A 26,625-nucleotide genomic window follows, 5' to 3' on the forward strand; every position below is an offset into this window, starting at 1 on the left:
AATCCAAGAGGAGAATGTTATCAGTAAAGAGTTACTCTGGACACCTGTCTCCATATGGAAGGAAATTTTATTTAGAATTAAATCCTCTGATGCAGACCACAGATGAAGTAACCGCAGGACTACCATTTCTTGTCTAGGATATACAGGTATGTATCTCAGCTGTGGTCCTGCAGCAGAGGAGCTCTCTCTTATTAAGCTCTGGAGGTTTTGTTCAGCTTTTCCTATTACCCTGAGCACTGTGAGTTCAAAGAGAGCACAGAAGTACCTTGCAGAATCTTCCAGTTGTAAGGTTGAAATGGTGAGACTGGAGGATTTAAGTGATCTCTGAAAATTTAGAGAGTAGCGGCCATCCCTTGTAAGGAAAATCATCTCTCCACTGGGAGGTTGCTTATACCAAAAAATGTTGTAACTGCTCCAACTTGTTTCACACTGACAGTTCACGGTGACTGCCTCTGCAATCTGAGTGAATATGTCTGGTTGATCTTGGATAACTTTCTGGGCTACACCAGATCCTGTGGAAAAAAATCAGAAAACAGAGATGAAGCAGTGAATAAAATAGTGTAGGAATTAGCCTCATTTGAGATCACACCCCCCAAAAAACAAACTGAAATCCTAAGACTCTTGCTTTTCCCCAATCCTCCTTTCCTCGCCAAGTCCCTGTGAAGCTCCACGCACCTGTGTGCAGTCCTTTCACCCTGAACACACACACTCATGCTTGGAGCATCCCTACCAGAGAAGGTGAAGGCCAGGAACACCCAGAGCAGATTGGAGAGCGACATGAGGCATGGAATCCCCTACACAAATGTGCTCAGTTCTGCCTCAAGCTGAGAGTTCAGTGTTTTTGTGCGCCTTGCAGCACATATACATAGTACCTGTTCCTGTGTGACTCCTTCAAACAGGAAGTGGTGTTTGTCATATTCATACATCATGTGGTCTGTGTACAGATGAGAAAAAATATTTGGTTCACCACAAACTTTTACTTTGTCTATTTTTCTTTCACTGGCAATTAAGTTACGTTGATCCTGAAAGGTTGAGGGGGTGGGGGGGTCAAAAAAGCAGGTAGTAATAAAGGTTTGAGCTGAGGGAATTGAGGAACAAACTAGGTGCCATTCACCGATACATATTCAGGACAATTATTTTGCCATCCCATTTAAAACACCATTTGCTTTCTGTTTTTAAACTTTTTATTAAAGTATAGTCAAAATGTTTGTCTGAGGAGGCCTTACAAATAGCTGAGAAAAGAAGAGAAGAGAAAGGCAAAGAAGAAAAGAAGCAATATACCCATTTGAATGCAGAGTTCCAAAGAATAGCAAAGAGAGATAAGAAAGCCCTCCTCAGTGATCAATGCAAAGAAATAGAGGAAAACAATAGAATGGGAAAGACTAGAGATCTCTTCAACAAAATTAGAGATACCAAATGGGCTTTACATGCCCATTTCATGCAAAGATGAGCACAATTAAGGACAGAAATGGTATAGACCTAACAGAAGCAGAAGATATTAAGAAGCGGTAGAAAGACTACATAGAGGAACTATACAGAAAAGATCTTCATGATGCAGAAACCCATAATGGTGTGATCACTCACCTAGAGCCAGACATCCTGGAATGCAAAGTCAACTGGGCCTTAGGAAGCATCACTACAAACAACGCCAGTGGAGGTGATGGAATTCCAGTTGAGCTATTTCAAATCCTAAAAGATGATGCTTGGAAAGTGCTGCATTCAATATGCCAGCAAATTTGGAAAACTCAGCAGTGGCCACAGGACTGGAAAAGGGCAGTTTTCTTTCCAATCCCAAAGAAAGGCAATGCTGAAGAATGGTTGAGCTATTGCACAATTGCACTCATCTCACATGCTAGAAAAGTGATGCTCTGAAGTCTCCAATCCAGGTTTCAACAATATGTGAACCATCAATTTTCAGATGTTCAAGTTGGATTTAGAAAAGGCAGAGGAGCCAGAGATCAAATTGCCAACATCAGCTGAAACATTGAAAAAGAAAGAGAGTTCCAGAAAAACATGTACTTCTGCTTTATTGACTATGCCAGAGCCTTTGACTGTGTGGATCACAACAAACAAATTCTTAAAGAGATGGGAATACCAGACCACCTGACCTGCCTCTTGAGAAATCTGTGTGCAGGTCAAGAAGCAACAGTTAGAACTGGACATGGAAAAATAGACTGGTTCCAAATTGGGAAAGCAGTATGTCAATTGTCTATTGTCACCCTGCTTATTTAACTATGCAGAGTACATCATGAGAAATGCTGGACTGGATGAAGCACAAGCTGGAATCAAGATTGCCTGGAGAAATATCAGTAACCTCAGATATGCAGATGACACCACCCTTATGGCAGAAAGTGAAGAAGAACTAAAGAGCCTCTTGATGAAAGTGAAAGAGGAGAGTGAAAAAGTTGGCTTAAAGCTCAACATTCAGAAAACGAAGATCATGGCATCCGGTCCCATCACTTCATGGCAAATAAATGGGGAAATAGTGGAAACAGTGGCTGACTTTATTTTCTTGGGCTCCAAAATCACTGCAGATGGTGACTTCAGCCATGAAATTAAAAGATACTTGCTTCTTGGAAGGAAAGTTATGACCAACCTAGACAGCTTATTAAAAATCAGAGACATTACTTTGCCACCAGAGGTCTGTCTAGTCAAAGATATGGTTTTTCCAGTAGTCTTGTATGGATGTGAGAGTTGGACTATAAAGAAAGTTGAGCACTGAAGAATTGATGCTTTTGTTTTTTGGTGTAGGAGAAGACTCTTGAGAGTCCCTTCGGCTGCAAGGAGGTCCAACCAGTCCATCCTAAAGGAAATCAGTCCTGAATATCCATTGGAAGGACTGATGCTGAAGCTGAAACTCCAATACTTTGGCCACCTGATGAGAAGAACTGACTCATCTGAAAATACCCTGAAGCTGGGAAAGATTGAAGTTGGGAGAAGGGGATGACAGAGATGGATGGACATCTGTCATCCATCCAGAGATGGATCACAGAGATGGATGACAGATTGGCTGGCATCACCAACTCATGAGTTGGAGTAAGTTCCAGGAGTTCATGATGGATAGGGAGGCTTCATGTTCTGCAGTCTATGGTGTCTCAAAGAGTTGGACACAACTGAGCAACTAAAGTGAACTGAGGGAAACTGTGGGCACAAAATCACTGTTTAAATAAATATGTGCATGTTTAATAACACTATTCCTGGACTGTGACACCAGTAAGACAGAATAAAGTCTTATTTATTTTGAGCAACTCTACTGAGGTATAAATGACATTCCATAAAGTTCATCCATTTTGAAATTCCAGTTTAATAATTTTAATAAATAATCCTTCATCCTCAATTATAGTTATACTCTGTTTCCATGCCTGGCAGGATAGAGGAGATTAGTGTGCCGCAGTCCATGGGATCACAAAGAATCACACATGATTTAGTGACTGAACAGCAACAACAACATTAGCAAGAAGCATAGCTTGGCTATGGTCTTTATTCAAAAGCTGTTAAAGAGTACAGATGGATGCCAAGTTAACAAAAAGGGTACTGTAGTAGCTTTGATCTATCTTAACTAACTGGAAGTATCTTTCCCAGAATGTGCTTCCCATATTGTTCTGGCTTAGGGTTGGCCACAAAAGAAATTTGTGTGACATTTGGAAGGTCATGGTGATGAAGCAGCCACAGTTTTTATGTTTGGGTTGGTGCAGGGCTCCAGGGACTGTGGTTACTCACAGGTGTTCCTCCTGATCTGATAGCTTATTGTTGACTCACAGCCCCTCCACTTCCCACCAAACCTCCTCCTCATCTTCTGTTTGTCTTGGGCCAAGTATGTATGCAGCATGATGCCAAATGACACCCACTTCTCCTAAGCTCACCCTCTACTGTGAGACTGAAGGAGGTGAGACATAGACAAGTTTTAGTGTGTCTATGTGGGTTCCATTATCCTCATGGTTCTAGTATGTCCTTATGAGTCACAGTTTGTTTATGCCTCAGTCTCTCCCTAACTTTGCTTTAGCTGATTAACAGTGAATTCAGTCTCAACACCAGATACGAAGATAACAGCTTTGTATACACTCTTCCACCAGATCTAGCAATTGCCTGAGTCCTAATCTTCATCACTAATTTCTTATTTGATACCACTGGTGATTCTGCTTCTCTGATTGTACCTTAAGTGACACAAGTCTAAGAAGAAAGGACTAAGGAAGTTATTTTCATGACGATTCCAGATAACTATACCCAAATTTGTGATGTTAGTGTATTTTAGTGAAACTGTCACTTTTTATTAACTTTGGAGTAAGTTTAGACAACTTTACACATGTTCTGTATGATTAATTTAGTCAAAAATTCAAGAGGAGAATGTAAACAGTAGAAAGTTACTCTGGACATAGAAGAAGCTTTAATTTAGAATTAAATTCTCTGATTCAGACCACACATTAAGCAATCACATGATTACCATTTCTTGTCTGGGGTCTGCAGGTGTGCATTTCAGCTGGGGTCCTGCAGCAGCAGAACTCTCTTATTAAGCTCTGGGGTTTTTGTAGGGCTTTTCCCATTACTTCAAGCACTGTGAATATCTCTTTGTTCTTTTACTTGAGAGCTCCCTAAGAGCACAGAAGTACTTTGCAGAGTCTTCCAGCTGTAAGGCTGAAATGGTGAAGCTGATGGATTTATATGCTTTCTGGAAGTTTACAGAGTAGCGGCCATTCCCTGCATTCCCGTGTTCTGAATTTTGATGAATAAGGAGAGTCATCTGTCCCCTGGGAAGCTGCTTGTACCAATAAATGGAGTAGTAGTATGTGAACCAACCTATTCCATACTGACAGTTAAAAATGACTGACTGTCCCACTTGGCTGATTATGTCTGACTGGTCTTGAGTAACTTTCTGGGCCACACAAGATCCTGTGGAAAATGTGAGAAAACAGAGCTGAAATAGTGAACAAAATAATGCAGAAATTAATTTTGGACCGACTCAAATATTTATAACCCAAACTGAAATCCTAAGACGCTTGCTTTTCCCCAATCCTCCTTTAAGTCCTAGTGAAGCTCCACGTGCCTGTGTGCAGTCCTTTCACCCTGAACACACGCACGCACGTTTGGAAGCATCCCTACCAGAGAAGGCGATGGCCAGGAACACCCAGAGCAGGCTGGAGAGCGACATGAGGATGGATTCTGTACATAAATGTGTTTAATTCTGCCTCAAGCTAAGAATTCAGCATCTTTAAGTGCCTGACAGCACATATACATGGCACCTGGTTCCTGTGTGACTCCTCCCCCAGACAGGAAGTGGGGTTTGTCATGTTCATAGACCACGTGGTCTGTGCCCAGATGGGGAAAGTCTGGCTCACTACAAACCTTTACGTTGTCTACTTGTCTTTCCCTGGTCATTAAGTTTGGCAGATCCTGAAAAGGGGCATGAAGAAAGCGATTAATATTAAAGGTTTGAACTGAGGGAAACTGAAGGTTAAACAAGTTGACATACATTTGGTATTTATTCAGTAAAATAATTTTGCCATCCTGTTTAAGATATAATTTAGCATAGCCTCTGAATCATTCTTGTAATCTACTGATCAGTCATTCATTTAGCCTATACTTACTATTCTCCATCCAGAATCTAGTGACTATTTTAAAACTTTCATAGATCTTAGGCCTTCTGAGTGAAAAGCAATCATAACCAAAGTAATTAATGTCTCAATGTCTCATCTCTCTCTTTTTTTTTTTTTTTTTTTTACTGAATTTCAGGACTTTACTTAGATTTTTCAATAAATAAAACTACTTCAACATGAAGTGATTTAAAAACATCAGTTCATCTGAATTTCAGAGTCTATTTGGTGGTTTATATTTAAATGAAATTATAACTGGAATAAAATATTATTCTTTTGAAATCTGATATTGAGTCTTATGTATTAGACTTTGAGGGAAATCAGGCTATTCAATCCTATTGCCTCTAAATGTAGAATTGTACTTATTAGATCATGTGTATTAGAATCATCCAAATGTCACATTTTCTATCTCATTGGTCCAGAGTATTCAGTCTAACTTCTCAGTCACTCATTATTATTTCTCTTTGTAAAATAAAGTTAAGATAAACATGCCAGATCTTTCTCTGATGTACTGCTGTAATGCACTTCTACAAACCTCAATATCTACAGACTGCAGACACTTAGTACCTGTCGACACCACAGAAGTTGGTGACTGCAGTTCTGTGCACTGTTTCATGTTCATGTGGAATGTAGCTGTCAATCTTCCATTTGGTTTCAGTGTTGTAATGGATGAATTAATGTAAAAGAATGAAAGGCAAATAGACAAGTAGAAAAGAAAAATACAGGCAAGGTCTAAAACAGTGCCAGTTCATGGAATTTAAGATCAAAATGACTCATGAATGTGTGAAGCAGGGAGGCGAGTTTGTATTTCTCTGAGACATCTACTCTTCTGTCCCATTTCACTTCTGAGCGCTGGCAGGTAACTAATCCCTGGGCTTGAAATTATTTGTAACTAAGCAGAGGAGATGATGAATGACTGCATCAGCCTGTGGAGCAGCATGATGTTATAAAATATAGATATATATTAATATAATAATCACATAAATATTAGTAAATTGACATTGATGACATTTTTATCAAAATACAGACCATAATCTTATACATCAGTTTTTATATGCGCTCTTTGGTTTTGATATAAAGCTCTATGAAATTTTATCACATATATAGGTTCTTGTACCACCACCAAAATCATGACACATCTCTCTAAACAAACCTTCTTTCCATAGCCTCCCTGCCCCTGCAACTCTTGATAATCCCAGTAACTACTAATATCCTTTTTATCTCTTTATTTTGTCCTTTTGAGAATGTTGTATAAGTAGAATCACACCATATATACAATCATAATATCCAAAAGTGTAAACATACATCATGTAACCTCTGAGACTGATTTTTCTTTCATTCAGCATAACATCCTGAGATCCATCCTGGCTATTGTTGTTTGGTTGCTAAGTCATGTTGTACTCTTTTTAGACCCCGTGTACTGTAGACTGCCAGGCCCCTCTGTCCTCAGGGAAGAACACTGGAGGGGGTTGCCATTTCCTTCTCCAGGGGATCTTCCTGACCCAGGCATCAAACCTGGGTCTTCTGCATTGCAGGCAGATTCTTTACCACTGACCCATCTGGGAATCCACATCTAGGCTATTGCAAGTATCAATAGTCTGTTTCTTCTCATCACTACAGACTCACCAACTTATGATGTTTTGACTTCAGATTTTTAACTTTACAGTGATAAGAAAGTGATACACATTAAGTAGTAACCATACTTTGAATTTTTAAATTTGATCTTTTCCCATGCTAACAAGATGTGGTGTAATATTCTCTGGTGATTCTGGGCAGCAGCAGTGAGCTGAGCTCCTGGCCCACCTGAGATCATGATGATAAACAAGCAGCCCACTTACACTCATTCTGTACTCACACAATCACTCTGTTTTTCACTTTTAGTGTATGTGTGCTCAGTCACTGCAGTCACGTCTGACTCTTTGCAACCCTATGGACTGAAGCCCACTGGGCTCCTCTGTCCATGAAATTCTCCAGGCAAGAATACTGGAGCGGCCTGCCGTGTCCTCCTCCAGGGCATCTTCCTGATCCAGGGATTGAACCCAAGTCTGTTACGTTACCTGCTTTGGCAGGCCAGCTCTTTACCATGAGTGCCACCTGGGAAGCCCCACTTTCGGTTGAGTTCAGTTCAGTTCAGTCGCTCAGTAATGTCTGACTCTTTGCGACCCCATGCAGCACGGCAATTTTAGTACAGTACTCAAGGAATTGCATGAGATTTTCAACACTTTAGTATAAAATAGACTTTGTGTTAGATGATTTCTTCCAACTGTACACTAATGTAAATGTTGATCACCTTTAAGTTAGGCTGGGTTAGGAATATGGATTTTTGTCAGTACATGGTATAGGACAAAGGTCTGTCTAGTCAAAGCTATGGTTTTTCCACCAGTCATGTATTGATGTGAGAGTTGGACCATAAAGAAAGCTGAGTGCTGAAGAATTGATGCTTTTGAACTGTGGTGTTGGAGAAGACTCTTGAGAGCCCCTTAGACATCAAGTACATCAAAACACTCAATCCTAAAAGAAATGAACCCTGAATATTCATTGGAAGGACTGATGATGAAGCTGAAGTTACAGTACTTGGCCACCTGATGCAAAGAACTGACTCATTGAAAAAGACCCTGATGCTGGGAAAGACTGAAGGCAGGAGGAGAAAGGGACGACAGAGGATGAGATGGTTGGATGACATCATCAACTTGATGGACATGAGTTCGAGCAGGCTTGGGGAGTTGGTGATGGACAGGGAAAACTGTTGTGCTGCAGTCCATGGTTGCAAAGAGACAGACATGACTGAGCAACTAAACTGAACTGAACTGAACTGATGGTCCATTTTGAGATTGTGCTCAAATTTTTGAATAAGATGTGATATTTAGGCCAAGTTTCAATTATTTCCCAAGAATATTCAGTTGTCCCAACCTCATTTGCTCATGAGACTATGTCACCTCCATTGAGTTGTCTTTGCATTTTTTCAAAATATAAGTTTTCCCAACCTGTGTAGATCTACCTCTATACACTTACAAAGTGACATAAACATAATGATATTCATTCATTACCCTTAAAACATTATAGAACCTGCAGAATAGTTGTCTTTTTTATTAATATTTATAATTTGTGTTTTTTCTTTTTTCTGTGGAAAATTCTACCTAGGAATATATCAATTTTATTAATCTTTTTAACAAAGTTGACTTTATATTTCATAGTTATCTCCATAGCATTCTTTGTATTTCACCAATCCAACATTTTATGATTTACTTCTTTCAGTTGGTGATGAATTTAACTTGCTTTTCCATCATCTTTTGCTGCAAGTCTTGATAATAGTTTTTCAACTTTTTTTCTTTAGTGATATAAGTATTTAAAAAGATAAATTTCCTTCTATATATTATTTTAGCTGCACCTCATACATGTTTATATCATGTGCTCTCACAATATTTACTTTCAAAATATTTTCTAAAGTCATTGTAATTATTTCCTTACCCTATGTTTATTGTTAAGTTAGTACATGCATTCCAAATGTTTGGAAGTTTTTAGAGACATCTTTTAACAAATGATTTTCTGTATCAATTCCATTTTGATGAAAGAATAAATTCTGTATAATTTCAGTTTTCTTAAATATATTAAGACTTTTTTTTAAGTCTTCATCTTTATTTATTTTTATTTTTTTAATTTTATTTTATTTTTTAACTTTACAATATTGTATTGGTTTTGCCATATATCGAAATGAATCCGCCACAGGTATACATGTGTTCCCCATCCTGAACCCTCCTCCCTCCTCCCTCCCCATACCATCCCTCTGGGTCGTCCCAGTGCACCAGCCCCAAGCATCCAGTATCGTGCATCGAATCTGGACTGGTGACTCATTTCATACATGATATTATACATATTTCAATGCCATTCTCCCAAATCATCCCACCCTCTTGCTCTCCCACAGAGTCCAAAAGACTGTTCTATACATCAATGTCTCTTTTGCTGTCTTGTATACAGGGTTATTGTTACCATCTTTCTAAATTCCATATATATGTGTTAGTATACTGTATTAGTGTTTTTCTTTCTGGCTTACTTCACCCTGTATAATAGGCTCAAGTTTCATCCACCTCATTAGAACTGATTCAAATGTATTCTTTTTAATGGCTGAGTAATGCTCCATTGTGTATATGTACCACAGCTTTCTTATCCATTCATCTGCTGATGGACATCTAGGTTGCTTCCATGTCCTGGCTATTATAAACAGTGCTGCGATGAACATTGGGGTACACGTGTCTCTTTCAATTCTGGTTTCCTCAGTGTGTATGCCCAGCAGTGGGATTGCTGGATCATAAGGCAGTTCTATTTCCAGTTTTTTAAGGAATCTCCACACTGTTCTCCATAGTGGCTGTACTAGACTTTTTATGCACAAACAAATTGTGTGTGTGTGTTTCATCTGCACAGCAGGGTGTGTCTGGAGCCTTGGCTGCAGGTTTGCGTACAGGCTGCAGGTGCCTGGGGAGCACTGTGCACTTGCTGCACAGAAGTAGGTGGCTGAGTCTCCAGGCTGGGAAGTTGAGATGTGCAATGAGAGCTGTTTGGTACTCTTATTGAGAAAAATTGTGAGTCTTCCATCGTTCATTTCATTCTCAACTGAACGTATGGCTATCAAGAGTGCAGGGCCTTTACCAGGATATTGTTGGTACCACGGAAAGTAGTCAAATAAACTGTTCTCATAACTACAGTTCAGAATGGAAATCTCTCCTTCCTGGACTGTCAAAGATTGAGCGCTCTGTTTCACCTGCTGTTGGTCACTTGTTTCCTTCTGTTGTCCATTCACCCCTGCTTAAAGAGATAAAAGCCATTACTTCCATAAAATATATTTCTTTTTCCAAGTTTCTATCTGCATAAACTTGTTTGTAATCCAATTGTCTCAGTCCCCCTAATTAATGAAATATCCTAGGTTTTCTCCTCCACAACTTACAGACTAGCTGAACCCACAGAATCAAAAATGATGCTCCCAGTATCTTGTTCATTGTTCCTGGCACCAGTGCTCAGTGGCAACTCAAGTTCCTCCTCTGCTCTTCTCAGCCAGCTGGAACTCTGACTTGAAGTTCACACCTGCTTTTATTCTTTCAGTGGGCCTCACCCTCTCACAGTTGCTTTCACTTAAACCTATCTCTCTCAAAAGTACTAGTTCTCATTCTGTGCTAATTTAGAATCACCAAAAATAAAATTAATTGGGAATCAGAAATGTGCTCCCCCAATTTAAATGGATAAAGAGCATATTAGAATTTCTCCCACACTATCCCCATCTTTCTTTCCTTACACCTCCTAGAAGTTTAAAACTCATATATCAGGACAACTTGATGTGTTAATAGGGAATAACATTATATTACAATGGGGAAGAGAGGGACTCCCAAGAAGTCACAAGATTAGTATGTAGGGGCATTTCTTTCTCTCTCTCTCTCCTTTTTTTTTTTTTTTTTGCGCAAACTTAAAGTCTATTGAGAATACACAAGGGACAAAATATATCATAACCAGCTAAGCTTCCATGGTGGCTCAGACGGTAAAGAATCTGCCTGCCAAGCAGGAGACCCAGGTTTGTTCCCTAGGTCAGAAAGATCCCCTGGAGAAAGAAATGGCAATCCACCCCAATATTCTTGCTTGGAGAATCCCACGGACAGAGGGAGCCTGGCAGGGTCCCAGTGTGAGAAACTACTGAGTAACTAACACTTTCACTTTCACAAGCTAAACTTATGCATTAGAACATAAACAATATATAGTCTTTTTGTCTTGGTGGAACTTAAATTTTAACACCATGGTTCAGATGTTTCCACACTATACATGACCTTAAGAAGTAGGAATTAAAAAAAAAAAAGTAGGAAAAAAAAAGATAATTAAATCAGTTTCAATTTATATTTCTTCTAAAATATAAATCAGGCAAATAAAATATTTCCAAGAATAGGCATGCAGAAAATAAATTGAGAAGCACTGGAATAATCTATTCTGGAGGGTCTTTGACCTCCAAAGGATAAAATTGACTAGAAAAATTTTGCAGAATTCAGAAGATATGGGACCATGATCATTCAGTAATGTAACATTTTTGGTAGTTCTTATCCTGAGTTACACCTTAACCTCACAGGTAAAATACAAAACTGTGAAGAATCAGTTTGGCTTTTGAGGTCAACACATCAGGGTATAGAGACAGAAATTAAGGAGTGCCTCCTCCAGCACAGCGGGTGAGAAAGATCTGAAACAGGGGCAAGCACCTAATGAAGAGACAGACACATATAATTTGGCAAATGGGGAGTCAGGGGGCCCTCTTTCTCTCCATGGCAGGAAGACAAAATGGCTCCTTTCAGCCCACACTTTTATTGGCAGAAGACACATGAGATCATTAAGGAATAGTTATACTGGAGAGTTTGATTAGCACACCATAAAGAAGGAGTAAAGTTAAGGCTGTGCTGTTGATCAGGAACATCTTGTTTTGTTTCCATGGGGACGGAAACAGGTGTAGGCAGTGAAGCGGAGCAGAGAGCATGTCCACCCAAGAATGTCCCTTCGGCATGCTTACTAGGACAATCACAACGGTAGGGTTTGCCACACCCTCCAGTCATGGGGTAGGTTCTGGTCTCTGTTCCTCCAGGCTGCAACAAAGGAGCTCATATTTTTGAAGCACAGAGACGAGTTTCCGATCTCTGCATTAATGTGATCTCAGATACTATCAAAGAAAAACATCTTCACGGTTCAACAGAAAAGAATGATAACCATTCCCACCACTCAATCTAATCCCATCTACTCAAGCTCTCTAAGGGGATATTTTATTGTTTGCTAAATTTTGGTGTGTTTTCTTTTTTATTCATTTTTTTTGTTAGCAGATGTCTTCAGTATATATTTACTAGCGATACTAAGTGCCTACTAAATGGTCATACTTGGGTCTCATTTAAAAAAGAGACAGAAATAACAATCTTCAGTCAACCTACTCCCAATACTCAAGTACATTCAGATAAAAGCTACTAAAGAGAAATGTGTTTCTATATGATGCACCCAAGAAAATGATAATGGACTCCCTTCTGGACTCAGTCAGAGAGTAGTTCTGATGGAGGAGCTGCTTGAACTGGAACTTACACCACCTCTAGATTTAGTAGAGAATGGGGTAAGGGAATTCTGGCACTGATTAACTCAGTATGATTGCAGTTTGGGATGTATCTGGGTGAAAACATTATAAATTTATATTATAGAAACTAATGTGGCCTTAATCTTAAAGGACAACATATATTATTTACAGAGATATTAACTTTCAAAGTCATACTTTTCAAACTGTTGGACAAATATACACAGATACTATTTAGGAAGATAGATGGATGCATACATACACACAAGAACGATAGATGTCAACTGAAGCAAAGTTGGAGATAAACATGTGATAGATACTTAAAGGATCCTTTCTGGCTCCTTGAAGAATCTGTGTATGAGACAAAAATTAACTTCTCTGAAGCAGTGTTGCCCCTCTGTGGCCATACAGAGATATTACTCTGAATGACTTTATCCAGCTTCTTAAAAAGGGGAAAAGACAAGTTTCTTCAGTAAGTGGTGTTGACCATACTGAACACCTACAAGGAAAAGACTAAAACTAGAACATTTTCTCACAACATATATAAATATACACTCAAAATGGATCAAAGACTGAAATGTAAGACCTGAAACCTTAAAACTCGTAAAGAAAATAGAGACAGTATGTTCATTGACATGTCTCTTTGCAATATTTATTTGTCCAAAGGCAATGGCAACAAAAGGAAAGCTAAATAAATGGGAACTAATCAAACTAAAATCTAATGCACATCAAAGAAACCATCAACAAAAGTAAAAGGCAAACTACTAAATGGGAGTAGATATTTACAATGAGGGGTTAATATCCAAAATACATAAAGACATCATATACCTCAATATCAAAAACACAATCTGATTGAAGAATGGGCACAGGACCTGAGTAGCCATTTTTCCAAAGAGAGAGCCAACAGGTACATGAAAAGATACCCAAAGTGTCTAATATTCAGAAAAAGAGCTAATCTATGTCAAAACGAGTTGTCACCTCACATCTATTACTATGGTTATCATCAAAAGAAAAAAAAAAATAACAAGTGTGGTGAGGACGCAGAGGAGAGGAAACCCTAGTGCACTGCTGCTGGGTTGGAAATCACTGCAGCTATTATGCGAAACATTGCGGAGATTCCTCTCAAAACACTAAAAATATAACTACCATATAATCCAGCAATTCCACTCCTGAGTATTTATCCAAAGAAAACAAAAACTCTTCAAAATTTTATCTGCACCCAAATGTTTATAACAGCATTATTTACAATAACCAAGATCCAGAACCAAGCCAAGTGTTCATTCATAGATGAATGGATAGAGAAAATACTGATCTTTCATCTACTATCTAGCTATACACACACACACACACACACACACACACACACACACACACACACCCCACAATGGAACATTAATCAAATATAAAAAAAGAATGTAATCATGCCAAATGGAACAACATGGATAGATACGGAATGTATTAGTGAAATAAGTCAGACAGAAAAAGACAAATACTGTGTGTTTTTACTTATATATGATATATAAAAGCAAAGCAAAGCAAAGGAACAAGTAGAACAAAAACAGAATCACAGGAACAATCAGTAGACTGCCAGGTATTTCCCCATAAAAGGTGATGTTATTTGAGATCACCAAAGGACTGCAGTCCTGATCAGCAACCATGAGGAGCCACATGCAAGTCCCCACTGGACAAGGGAAGGGAATATATAGAGAAGACAAGGAAATTAGGATGGTTATAGCAAACAGAGCGCCCTTGACTTTCCATTGACTGCGTCCTGACCAGGGAAGAAGAGGCTTCTTTCATCTTCCCTTTGCCCTCTGTGATGTCCACAGGTCAGGAGAGCTCCCCCTCTTCTGCCAGCTCTATTTAATTGAGATTTCTCTGAATTAAATTTTTATATCTTATAGGACAGAGTCAGAAAGATATTTGATTCCAGGAGATGAGGGAGCCATGGTGGTGGAAGTAAGACGTTGGAGTGATTCAAGAAGGGGTCTTGAGCCATGGAATCCAAGTGGCTTCCAAGCTACAGAATGAAAGGAAACAGATTCTTCCTCAAAGAACCTGGAAGGAATCAACCCTGCCAAGACTTTGATGTAGACAGCAAAATGGATTTTAGATTTCTTGCCTCCAGAACTATAAGACATATTTTGTAAGTGATCAAGTTCATACTAAACACTGAGCAAATATTTTCTGTTCACTTGGCCGCACTCGTAGGATGGGATACCAGTGCTTGCAGTTGCCTGTTGGAACAGATCATGATGAGACAGACCTGAACATTCTTGAGACATCCAACCAAGCTGGATAATATATTTACTGGAGAGATTTCTCTCTTCTTTTAGTTGCTTTCAATGTTTACTGTTTTGGAGTCCAGCTTACTGTGGGAAATATTTATTTTAATTCTGTCATCTTATCAGCTATTCTTTTAGTTACAAGTTAGAGATTCTAGTGTGGAAGGAGATACAGATTGAGAAGGGAGAAGACCAAATCCCAGATCTGTAGGGCTAAAAAGTGTTTGTGGTTGTAACTATACCAATGTAGGTAAGAAATACTAAGTACTGCAAATGCCTTATGGTGACCTCACGGAGGCCTCATGGTGTGACTGTGGCTGGAGGAGGGGCTGAGCCCCACGAAGGGTTTGTGTATGGGCTCCTTGTTTATTTTGCCACTTCCCATTAGTTATCTATTTTGCATAAAATACATTTTAACTGTTAACTATTGTCATTTGTATTCTGGTTTTTGCCTCTAGTAGATTATTTTAAAAGAAAAATAAGGGTTTTTAAAACACATAAAAGCAAGTCTTTGCTTTTTCTCAGACTGTATGAATAATAATGGTTCTGTGTATATGGAGTTTGAGGTAAAAAGGATGGAAAATGAGGACCTGTTTATTTTCACTGAGGTAAAATTGAAGTGATCTGTAGGCACGGGGATCAGATGGACAGTTCGAGATTATTGAAAATGTTTACTAAAGGAACTGTGAGAAATAGTGTATAAAAATAAAGCTGATTAGGAATCAATATTATTATGCACACAGTGGGTATTAGAGAAGTTAAATAGAAGAGAGAAAAGAGGTGAGGAGAAACCTGAGTGGGTCACTTGGAACTTTGCCAAAGCAATGTGTTTAACCTAGAATGCCTGTTATAGGCCACTGCTAGATAAAGAAAGCTTTTTTTTACCTTCGTACTCTATATTGTCTAGACATACAAGAAGAGATAAGGAAGTTCACTACAGGTACGTATAGTTGCACCTCCACTTCAGGGGGCCTCTTAGAGCCAGTGATGTGGCTGTCAGGCAGGTCACTAACTGGCCTCCAGTTCTTCCTGCAGCATCAGTGCTGAATCAGTGAGACCAGGACAGACCTGTAATGAGACAATATCTCTCTTCAGATTTCAATCAGAATGCTGTTTGTTCTATAGACACAGGAGCATGGAATATAATGTTACTGATTCCCTATGAAGAGCATTCCCAACATGAGAAGGGTAGTGGAAAACATGGCTATGCAGGAAGGAAGTTGAGATCCATTTTGTGGAAGATCTCCCCTGAGAAGCAGGAAGGAATGTGTCAGAGGGTGCTGAGGCTTTATTACAGGGAAATCTGAGATTCAAAGGATCCCAATGTAAGCAAGTTCTAGTGACTATCAGGAGGAAATGCATCCTTGACAATTACTGCTGCTGGGGCTGAGCCTGTTCAAAAGTACACCTCAGTGAGCTGTGAGGTACAGAAGCTCAGAGGAGTGAAATGGAGCTTTTATTAAAGGTGACATTTAAAGTTTCTGCAACATCACCTGGAGGTCAACAACTGGAACAAATCCTTTCTTGAGTATTTTGTGCTCTGTTTCCTCCCTGTTATTACCAGGGTTGAATTTCCTCCCATTGTAATCTGATAAGAGTGTTTTCAAGGTTTCCCATATTAAATTGATGTTGTTGTTGTTCAGTTGCTAAGTTGTGTCCAACTCTTTGTGACCTCATGGACTGCAGCATACCAGGCTTCCCCGTCCTTCACTATCTCCCAGAATATGCTCAAACTCACATCTCCTGGTAGCTCAACTGGTAAAGAATCCACCTGCAATGCAGGAGACCCCATATGGATTCCTGGGTCACGAAGATCCACTGGAGAAGGAATAGGTTACCCACTCCAGGATTCTTGGGCTTCCATGATGGCTCAGCTGGTAAAGAATCCACCTGCAATGTGGGAGACCTGGGTTCAATCCCTGGGTTGGGAAGATCCCCTGGAGAAGGGAAAGGCTACTCACTTCAGGTTTGCAAAGATTTGGACACAGCTGAGTGACTTTCACTCACATGTTCATTGAGTCGATGATGCCATCCAACTATATCATCCTCTGTCTCCATCTTCTCCTGCCCTTGATTTTTCCCAGATCATGAGGTCATTTGCAGAAATAAGAACAATAATACTAATGAAAATTTGTTTTTCAATTCGATATAATATATTTATGTATTACTTAACCAATTTTAACTCCCTTCTCCAATTTGCCTACATGTAGTAACATAAGACATGCTAATATAAGTCAATGTTATATGTTACTATATCTCAGTAGTGAAGATACAGGATTCAATGGGAGGGTATGTCTTAGGTAGAAAAGAAAATAATATCACCCACAAAGGGATAAATGAACTTGCTATAATCTTCCAGGATATGTTTACAATGTTTTGGATTGAATGAGGAATTATTGCATCACATTACCAAGAAGTGTGGTGCTGGAGAAGACTCTTGAGAGTCCCTTGGATTGCAAAGAGATCAAACCAGTAAATTCCAAAGGAAATCAACCCTGAATATTCATTGGAAGGACTGATACTGAAGCTGAAACTTCAATACTTTGGCCACTTGGTGAGAAAAGCCAACTCATTGGTTCAAAAGACCCTGATGCTGGGAAAGATTGAAGGCAAAAGAAGAAGACAGCAGCAGAGGTTGAGGCGATTGGATGGTATCACCAACTCAGTGGACATGAATTTGAGCAAACTCCAAAAGATAGTGGGAGATAGAGGATCCTGCAGTCCATGGGATCACAGAGTCAGACACGATTTAGTGACTGAACAGCAACGACAACATTACCAAGAAGCATAGTTTTGCTATGGTCTTTATTCAGAAGCTGTTAAAGAGCACAGATGGATGCCAAGTTAACAAAGAGGATACTGTAGCAGCTTTGTACTCTCTTAACTAACTGGAAATATCTTTCCCAGGATGTGCTTCCCGTATTTTTCTGGGTTAGGGTTGGCAACAAAAGAAATTTGTGCAACATTTGGAAGGTCGTTTTGATGAAGCAGCCACAGTTTTTATGTTTTGTGGGTTGGTGCAGGGCTCCAGAGACTCTGGTTACTCACTCATGTTGCTGCTGAACTGATAGCTCATCTTATCATTGATTCACAACCCTTCCACTTCCCATCAAACCTCCTCCTCATCTTCTCTTTGTCTTAGACCAAGTAGGTATGTTAGCATGATGCGAAATGACACCCACTTCTCCTAAGGTCACTCACTACTGTGGAACTGAAGGAGGTGAGATATAGACAAGTTGGTTCCATTATTCTCATGGTCTTAGTATGTCCTTATGAGTCACAGTTTAACCGTGCTTTGGTCTATATCCAACTTTGTTCTACAAATACTACTCCAGCTGATTAACAAAGAATTCAGTCTCAGCACCACATACAAAGATAGCAGCTTTGTATACACTTTTCCACCAGATCTAGCAATTGCCTGAGTTCTAATCTTCGTAACCAATTTCTTATTCGACACCACTGGTGATCTGCTTCTCTGACTGTATCTTAAGTGACTACAGTTCCACTATATATTACAAATAATTTTTAAGGAAATGAATTAAAAATTTTAGTTAGAGTTTCAATGGCAAACTCTCAAAAATTAATAGAATGAGTATACAGAAAAGTAGAAGGGTACAGTAGACTTGAAAAGCACTATGAATCAACATAATTAAGACTTACGCAATTTTCACACAATAGTAGGATGCAAATTCTATTCAAGGTTCCATAGACTGTAAACTAAGAGACACTGCTACACATCCAGGGACATAAAACAAGGTGCAAAATTTCATGGTCTAAAGGTATTGAAATCCTACAATCTGTTTTCTAATCACCTTGGAATTATGTTAGAAATCGCTATCAAAAGATATTTGAAAATAACCCACATATTTTCCAGTGCAATGTGACATTTACTAAGAGAGATATTTGACTTAGCCTGACCATCTTTTTATATGCTTATTTCCTTACCACATCGCTCTCTGATGAAGTGTCTGTGTAAATCTATCGTCCAGTGTTCAACTGGATTGTTTTCTTCCTGCTAAGTCTAGAGGGTTCATTGTATTCTGAACACAATCTTTTGATGAAAATGTACTTTGTAAATATTTCCTGTCATTCTGTGGTTTATCTTTTTCCTTCTCTTAACAGTGTCTTTTGCAGAGCAAACATTTTAAATTTTAATGAAATCTAAGTTTGTTTATGGATCGTGCTCTTGGTGTCATGTCAAAATTCTTTTTGTCTAGCCTTAAGTCATGAAGATATTCTCTTATGTTTTTCCTAAAAGATTTGGCAATTTTACATCTTACACTTGGAGGTGTGGTTCATTTTGAGGCTGTACCCATATTTTTGTATAAGGTATGATATTTAGGCCGAGTTTCAATTATTTCCCAAGAATATCCAATTGTCCCAACATCATTTGCTCATAAAACTGTGTTGCCTCCATTGAACTGTCTTTGCACTTTGTCAAAAAAATAAGTCTTCCCTACTTGTGTAAATTTACTTCTATACACTTACTCAGTGACATAAATTTGTTAATTATATTCTTTTATTACCCTTTTAACATTATAGAACTTGTAGAATAACTTTCTTTTTAGTTACTTATATTTATAATTTGTTTTTTTTTTCTTTTTCCCTTGATAATTCTACCTAGAAATATTTCAATCTTATTGATCATTTTAACAAAATTAACTTTGTATTTCATGACTATCCCTATAGCTTTCTTTGTATTTCACCAATCCAACATTTTATTACTTACTTCTTTCAGTTTATGCTGGGTTTAATTCGCTTTTCTATCATCTTTCGCTGAAAGCCTACATGATAGTTTTTCAACCTTTTTTCTTTAGTTAAATAAGCATTTAAATAGATGAATTTCCTTTTATGTATTATTTTAGCTGCATCTCCTACATATTTATATAATGTGCTCTCACAATATTTACTTTTAAAATATTTTCTAAAGTCATAGTAATTGTTCCTTTAACCTACGGTTATTTTTAAGTTAGTGCATATATTCCAAATATTTGAGAGTTTCTACAGACATCTCTTTGTACTAGATATTCTGTATCATCTCCATTTTGAAGAATAAATTCTATATAATTTCAGTTTTCTTAAATATATTAAGATTTTTATGACCAAACAGATGTGTGTGCGTGTGTGCATGTGTATTTCATCTACACAGCAGGATGTGGCTGCAGCTCAGCTGCAGGTTTGGGTACAGGTTGCAGGTGCCCGGGGAGCACCCAGCACTTGCTACACAGATGTAGGTGGCTGAGTCGCCAGGCTGGGAAGTTGCGATGTGCAGTGAGAGCTGTCTGGCACTCTTATTGAGGGAAACTGTGAAACTTCCATCTTCCATTTCATTCATAACTGAAAGTATGGGTATCAGGAATGCAGGTCCTTTACCAGGATATTGCCAGTGTCACAGGAGATAGTCAAATGCACCCTTCTCATAACTACAGTTCAGAATGGAAATCTCTCCTTCCTGGACTGTCAAAGACTTAGGGCTCTGTTTCACTTGCTCTTGATCACTTTTTTCCTTCTGTTGTCCACTCACCCCTACTTAAAGAGATTAAAAAGTCATTAGTTCCACAGACATCTATTTCTTTCTTGGAGTTTCTGTCTGCATGAGCTTGTTTGTAATCCAGTTTTCTCAGTCCACCTAATTGATGAGATATCCTAGGTTTTCTCCTCCACAACTCACAGCCTAGTTGAAGCCACAGAAGCGAAAATGATGCTCCCGGTATCTTGTCCATTGTTTCTGGCATCAGTGCTCAGTGGCAACTCAAGTTCCTCTTCTGCCCTTCTCAGCCAGCTAGAACTCTAAATTCATATCTGCTTTAATTCTTTCAGTAGGCCCCACCCTCTCACAAACTGGAGAATATCTTTATTGGAGTGATTTCATTTAATTCCTTTCACTTTTTAACATTTTTGAGTTCACCACGTGTACTTAGTCACTCAGTCAGTCCGACTCTTTGAGACCCCATGCACTGGAGCCCGCCAGGCTTCTCTGTCCATGAGGTTTCCCAGTGTTTCCCAAGAATACTGGAGTGGGTTACCATTTCCTCCTCCAGAGGATCTTGCCAACCCCAGGATCAAACCCATGTCTTCTGCATCTCCTCCATTGGTCGGCAAATTCTTTACCACTGGGAAGCTGTGGTTAAATTCTCATTTTAATTCTATCCTCTTATCAACTACTCTGCTAGTTCCCAGTTAGAAGTTTCTAGTGCAGAAAGAGATACATGTTGAGAAGGAAAGATAAAGACCAAAGTCCATAATCTGTAGGGCCAAAAGGTGTCTGTGGTTAAAACTGTACTGATGTAGGTGAGTAACATTAAACACTGCAGATGCCCTGTGGTGGCCTCACGGTGTGACTGTGGCTGGAGGAGGGGCTGAGCCCTACGGAGGGTTTGTGTAGAGGCTGCAGGTGCCTGGGGAGCACTGTGCTGCACAGCACAGAAGCAAGTGCCTGAGTCTGTGGTCTGTGAAGAGGAAATGTGCAGTGAGCTGCGGCGTTCTTTAGGGACTGTGGTGGCCGTTAATCTTCCATCCTGCTTTGTCCCTGAAGGAATGTAAAAACAGGTGGATGATGCGGCCCCCAGGGTTCTGAAGATACCAATTCACACTCTGTGGGAAAGTGCAAAAAATTACACTGAAGCGTGTAGCTGGCTCCCTCCTGGAGACTCAGGTCTGGGGGACTCTGCTCTACATCCACTCCTCGCACACCTGATGAGGAAAGAGAAACAGTCACTGGTGAGGGTCACTGTAACTCCTACTAAATCCTGAAAGTGCCCTCCCCATCCCCATAGATGATGAGAAGGATAAATAGTCTGCAGAACTTGTCAGCTCCTCTCCCTCCCCCAACGATAGAGCAGTGCCTCATTCCTTCAGATCCCTTGTGGGTCAGCCCCAACTCACAGCAAACCTGGACAAACAAAAGCCCCAGCACAGTGCCTGCTAGCCTCTTCATGATGCTTCCTCTTCTTGTTGGGACATTTTCACTGTAAGACACTTAATAGAATGCTGAGGGAGTGAGTGTCGTAAGTCCTTCCTGCTCCTGCAGCCAATCAGCTCACCCAGCAAATCCTGCTCAGGTGACACTGACAGGACGCCCCGCCCTCCCACCGCAGCCAACTCAGCATGTGCTGCCAGGGGTAGATGAGAGAAGGAAATAGAAAGAGCATGATTTTATGATTTGAGGGACATTTTCTGAGAACATTTAGGAGAAGGCAGACCCCGATTAGGAATTTGGGAGAATTTTAGGGAAAAGAAAGCAAAAATTAATTATATAGCCCCATCCTTCTCTCACATGGCATGGATGCAGTAGATTCTTCCATAATGAAATACTGTTTCCCAGAAGTGCTGAGGATGCAGCTTTTGCTTCTCTTATGCACTTACTTGTGGTTCTGAAGGGTCCTCATGAATTAGCACGATCAGAAGTTGCATCTAATGGCTGGAACACGTTGCTGTATTAAACAGTATTATTTTTTAATTAATTTATTTCTAACTGTAGGATAATTGCTTTACAATATTGTGTTGGCTTTTGCCATACAATAATGTGAATCAGCCAGAAGTATACATATGTCCCCTCCTTTTGAGTCTTCCCCCCATTCCTCTAGGTTGTCACAGAGCTCCGTGTTGACCTCCCTGCATCATACAGCAACTTCCCACTAGCTATCTATTTCACATATGGTAAAGCATATGTTTCAATGCTACTCTCTCGATTTTTCCCACTTCCTCCCTCCCCTACTGTGTCCAAAGTCTGTTCTCTGTCTGTGTCTTTATTTTTGCCCCGCAAATAGGGTCCATCAACAGATGAACAGATAAAGAAGTTGTCATACTTATATACAATGGAATATTTCTCAGCCATAAAAAAAACAACAACACATTTGAGACAGTTCTAGTGAGGTGGATGAGACTAGAGCCTGTTAAACAGAGTGATGTAAGTCAGAAAGAGAAAAAAAAATTGTATATTAATGCATATATATGGATTCTATAAAAATGGTACTGATGACTTCAAAATTTATATATATTTATTTTAGACTCAGCCTGCATTGATAGCAATATTAAGTTATCTTAACCACCAGCTGGACATTGAAAATTGAATTGTAATTGTTTTATTTTTATTAAAGTGAAAGTGAATAAATTATTTTTAAAATTTCCATTGTAAATACATTTTAAACTGCTGATTATTAGTTTTGTATTATGCTTTTTAATTTTAGTAGGCTATTTTAGAGAAAAATAAGTGTTTTTGAAACCATATGAAGATAATTTTAGTTTGTGCTCTTATCTCATACTCTGTAAATAATATCGATTTTCTTTCAGTAGATTTGGGGGTAAAAAGGATGGAAGATGAAGACCTGTATATTTTCACTGCAGTGAAAGTATAGTGATCTGCAGACACTAATGTTCAGATGGATAGTTCAAGAATGGTTCAGTAGTAGCAGCACGTAGGCCTAGTTGCTCCAAGGTATGTGGGATCCTAGTTCTCCAACCAGGGACCAAACCTGTGTTTCTTGCATTGGCATGCAGATTCTTTACCACTGAGCCACCAGGGTAAGCCCCATGTGCTGCTTGCATGCCTGCATGCTAAGTCACTTCAGTCATGTCCAATTCTCTGAAACTCTAAAGAATGTAATCTGCCAGTCTCCTCTGTCCATGGGATTCTCCAGGGAAGAATACTGGAATGGGTTGCCATCCCCTCTTCCAAGGGATCGTCCAACCAAGGACTGAACCCGGGTCTCTTGCAGCTCCTGCATTGCAGGTGGATTCTTTACTGCTAAGCAAGGGGGAACCCCCATGTGCTGCTTGCTGCTGCTGAGTTGCTTCAGTCGTGTCCAACTCTGTGCGACCCCATAGACGGCAGCCCACCAGGCTCCCCCGTTCCTTCAGTTCAGTTCAGTTCAGTCGCTCAGTAGTGTCCAAACGTTTGCGACCCCATGAATTGCAGCACGCCAGGCCTCCCTGTCCATCATCAACTCCCGGAGTTCACTGAGACTCACGTACATTGAGTCAGCGATGCCATCCAGTCATCTCATCCTCTGTCATCCCCTTCTCCTCCTGCCCCCAATCCCTCCCAGCATCAGAGTCTTTTCCAATGAGTCAACTCTGCATGAGGTGGCCAAAGTACTGGAGTTTCAGCTTTAGCATCATTCCTTCCAAAGAAATCCCAGGGCTGATCTCATTCAGAATGGACTGGTTGGATCTCCTTGCAGTCCAAGGGACTCTCAAGAGTCTTCTCCAACACCACAGTTCAAAAGCATCAATTCTTCGGTGCTCAGCCTTCTTCACAGTCCAACTATCACATCCATACATGACGACTGGAAAAACCATAGCCTTGACTAGACAGACCTTTGTTGGCAAAGTAATGTCTCTGCTTTTGAATATGCTATCTAGGTTGGACATAACTTTCCTTCCAAGGAGTAAGCGTCTTTTGATTTCATGGCTGCAGTCACCATCTGCAGTGATTTTGGAAAGTAAAAGAAAAGTAAAGTCTGACACTGTTTCCACTGTTTCCCCATCTATTTCCCATGAAGTGATGGGACCAGATGCCATGATCTTCGTTTTCTGAATGTTGAGCTTTAAGCCAACTTTTTCACTCTCCACTTTCACTTTCATCAAGAAGCTTTTGAGTTCCTCTTCACTTTCTGCCATAAGGGTGTTGTCATCTGCATATCTGAGGTTATATAAGTTAAATAAACAGGGTGACAATATACAGCCTTGATGTACTCCTTTTCCTATTTGGAAGCAGTCTGTTGTTCCATGTCCAGTTCTAACTGTTGCTCCCTGACTTGCATGCAAATTTCTCAAGAGGCAGATCAGGTCGTCTAGTATTCCCATCTCTTTCAGAATTTTCCACAGTTTATTGTGATCCACATAGTCAAAGGCTTTGGCATAGACCATAAAGCAGAAATAGATGTTTTTCTGGAACTCTCTTGCTTTTTCCATGATCCAGCAGATGTTGGCAATTTGATCTCTGGTTCCTCTGCCTTTTCTAAAACCAGCTTGAACATCAGGAAGTTCACAGTTCACATATTGCTGAAGCCTGGCTTGGAGAATTTTGAGCATTACTTTACTAGCATGAGAGATGAGTGCAATTGTGCAGTAGTTTGAGCATTCTTTGGCATTGCCTTTCTTTGGGATTGGAATGAAAACTGACCTTTCCCAGTCCTGTGGCCACTGTTGAGTTTTCCAAATTTGCTGTCATATTAAGTGCAGCACTTTCACAGCATCATCTTTCAGGATTTGGAATAGCTGAACTGGAATTCCATCACCTCCACTAGCTTTGTTCGTAGTGATGCTTTCTAAGGCCCACTTCACCTTCCAGGATGTCTGGCTCTAAATCAGTGATCACACCATCATGATTATCTGGGTCGTGAAGATCTTTTTTGTACAGTTCTTCCGTGTATTCTTGCCATCTCTTCTTAATATCTTCTGCTTCTGTTAGGTCCATACCATTTCTGTCCTTTATCGAGCCCATCTTTGCATGAAATGTTCCCTTGGTATCTCTAATTTTCTTGAAGAGATCTCTAGTCTTTCCCATTCTGTTGTTCTCCTCTATTTCTTTGCATTGATGGCTGAAGAAGACTTTCTTATCTCTTCTTGCTGTTCTTTGGAACTCTGCATTCAGATGCTTATATCTTTCCTTTGCTCCTTTGCTTTTCGCTTCTCTTCTCTTCACAGCTATTTGTAAGGCCTCCGCAGACTGCCATTTTGCTTTTTTGCATTTCTTTTCCATGGGGATGGTCTTGATCCCTGTCTCCTGTGCAATGTCATGAACCTCATTCCATAGTTCATCAGGCACTCTATCTATCAGATCTAGGCCCTTAAATCTATTTCTCACTTCCATTGTATAATCATAAGGGTTTTGATTTAGGTCATACCTGTATGGTCTAGTGGTTTTTCCCTACTTTATTCAATTTAAGTCTGAATTTGGCAATAAGGAGTTCATGATCTGAGCCACAGTCAGCTCCTGGTCTTGCTTTTGCTGACTGTATAGAGCTTCTCCATCTTTGGCTGCAAAGAATATAATCAATCTGATTTTGGTGTTGACCATCTGGTGATGTCAATGTGTAGAGTCTTCTCTTGTGTTGTTGGAAGAGGGTGTTTGCTATGACTAGTGCATTTTCTTGGCAAAACTCTATTACTCTTTGCCCTGCTTCATTCCGTATTCCAAGGCCAAATTTTCCAGTTACTCCAGGTGTTTCTTGGCTTCCTACTTTTGCATTGCAGTCCCCTGCCATGGCTGCGCAGGCTCAGGAGGGCCTAGAGGAGCTATCTCACGTTGAAGGTCAGGAAGGGTGGGGGTGAGGAGATACCCCTCGTCCAAGGTAAGGAGCAGCAGCTGTGCTTTGCTGGAATAGCTGTGAAGAGATACCCCATGCCCAAGGTAAGAGAAACCCAAGTAAGATGGTAGGTATTGCAGGAGGGTGTCAGAGGGCAGACACACTGAAACCATACTCACAGGAAACTAGTCAATCTAATCACACTAGGACCACAGCCTTGTCTAACTCAATGAAACTAAGCCATGCGCTTGGGGTCACCCAAATGGGCGGGTCATGGTGGAGAGATTTGACAGAATGTGGTCCACTGGAGAAGGGAATGGCAAACCACTTCAGTATTCTTGCCTTGAGAACCCCATGAACAGTATGAAAAAGCAAAATGATAGGATACTGAAAGAGGAACTCCTCAGGTCAGTAGGTGCCCAGTATGC

The 26,625-nt window shown here is 39.9% G+C and overlaps 1 protein-coding gene, 1 pseudogene and 1 gene segment (V, D, J or C); all 3 read right to left on the minus strand.

Annotated features, from left to right (window-relative positions):
- Positions 1-794: 794 nt before the first annotated feature.
- Positions 795-5,146, minus strand: LOC129621985 (T cell receptor delta variable 1-like). The segment is given in 3 exon segments: positions 795-934; positions 4,579-4,887; positions 5,098-5,146. Coding segments are annotated over 3 exon segments (498 nt in total).
- Positions 5,147-5,184: 38 nt separating this feature from the next.
- On the minus strand, positions 5,185-10,645 carry LOC129621986 (uncharacterized). The gene is made up of 3 exons (XM_055538963.1): positions 10,528-10,645; positions 9,652-10,385; positions 5,185-5,388 (listed from the first exon to the last, which is right to left on the minus strand). Exons 1-3 carry the CDS (start codon positions 10,577-10,579, stop codon positions 5,185-5,187), a joined length of 990 nt encoding a protein of 329 aa, XP_055394938.1. The 5' UTR covers positions 10,580-10,645.
- Positions 10,646-20,082: 9,437 nt separating this feature from the next.
- On the minus strand, positions 20,083-21,882 carry LOC129621987 (T cell receptor alpha variable 22-like; annotated as a pseudogene).
- Between the last annotated feature and the right edge of the window lie 4,743 nt (positions 21,883-26,625).

This window comes from Bubalus kerabau, chromosome 10 (assembly GCF_029407905.1).
Source record: "Bubalus kerabau isolate K-KA32 ecotype Philippines breed swamp buffalo chromosome 10, PCC_UOA_SB_1v2, whole genome shotgun sequence".
NCBI lineage: Eukaryota > Metazoa > Chordata > Mammalia > Artiodactyla > Bovidae > Bubalus > Bubalus kerabau.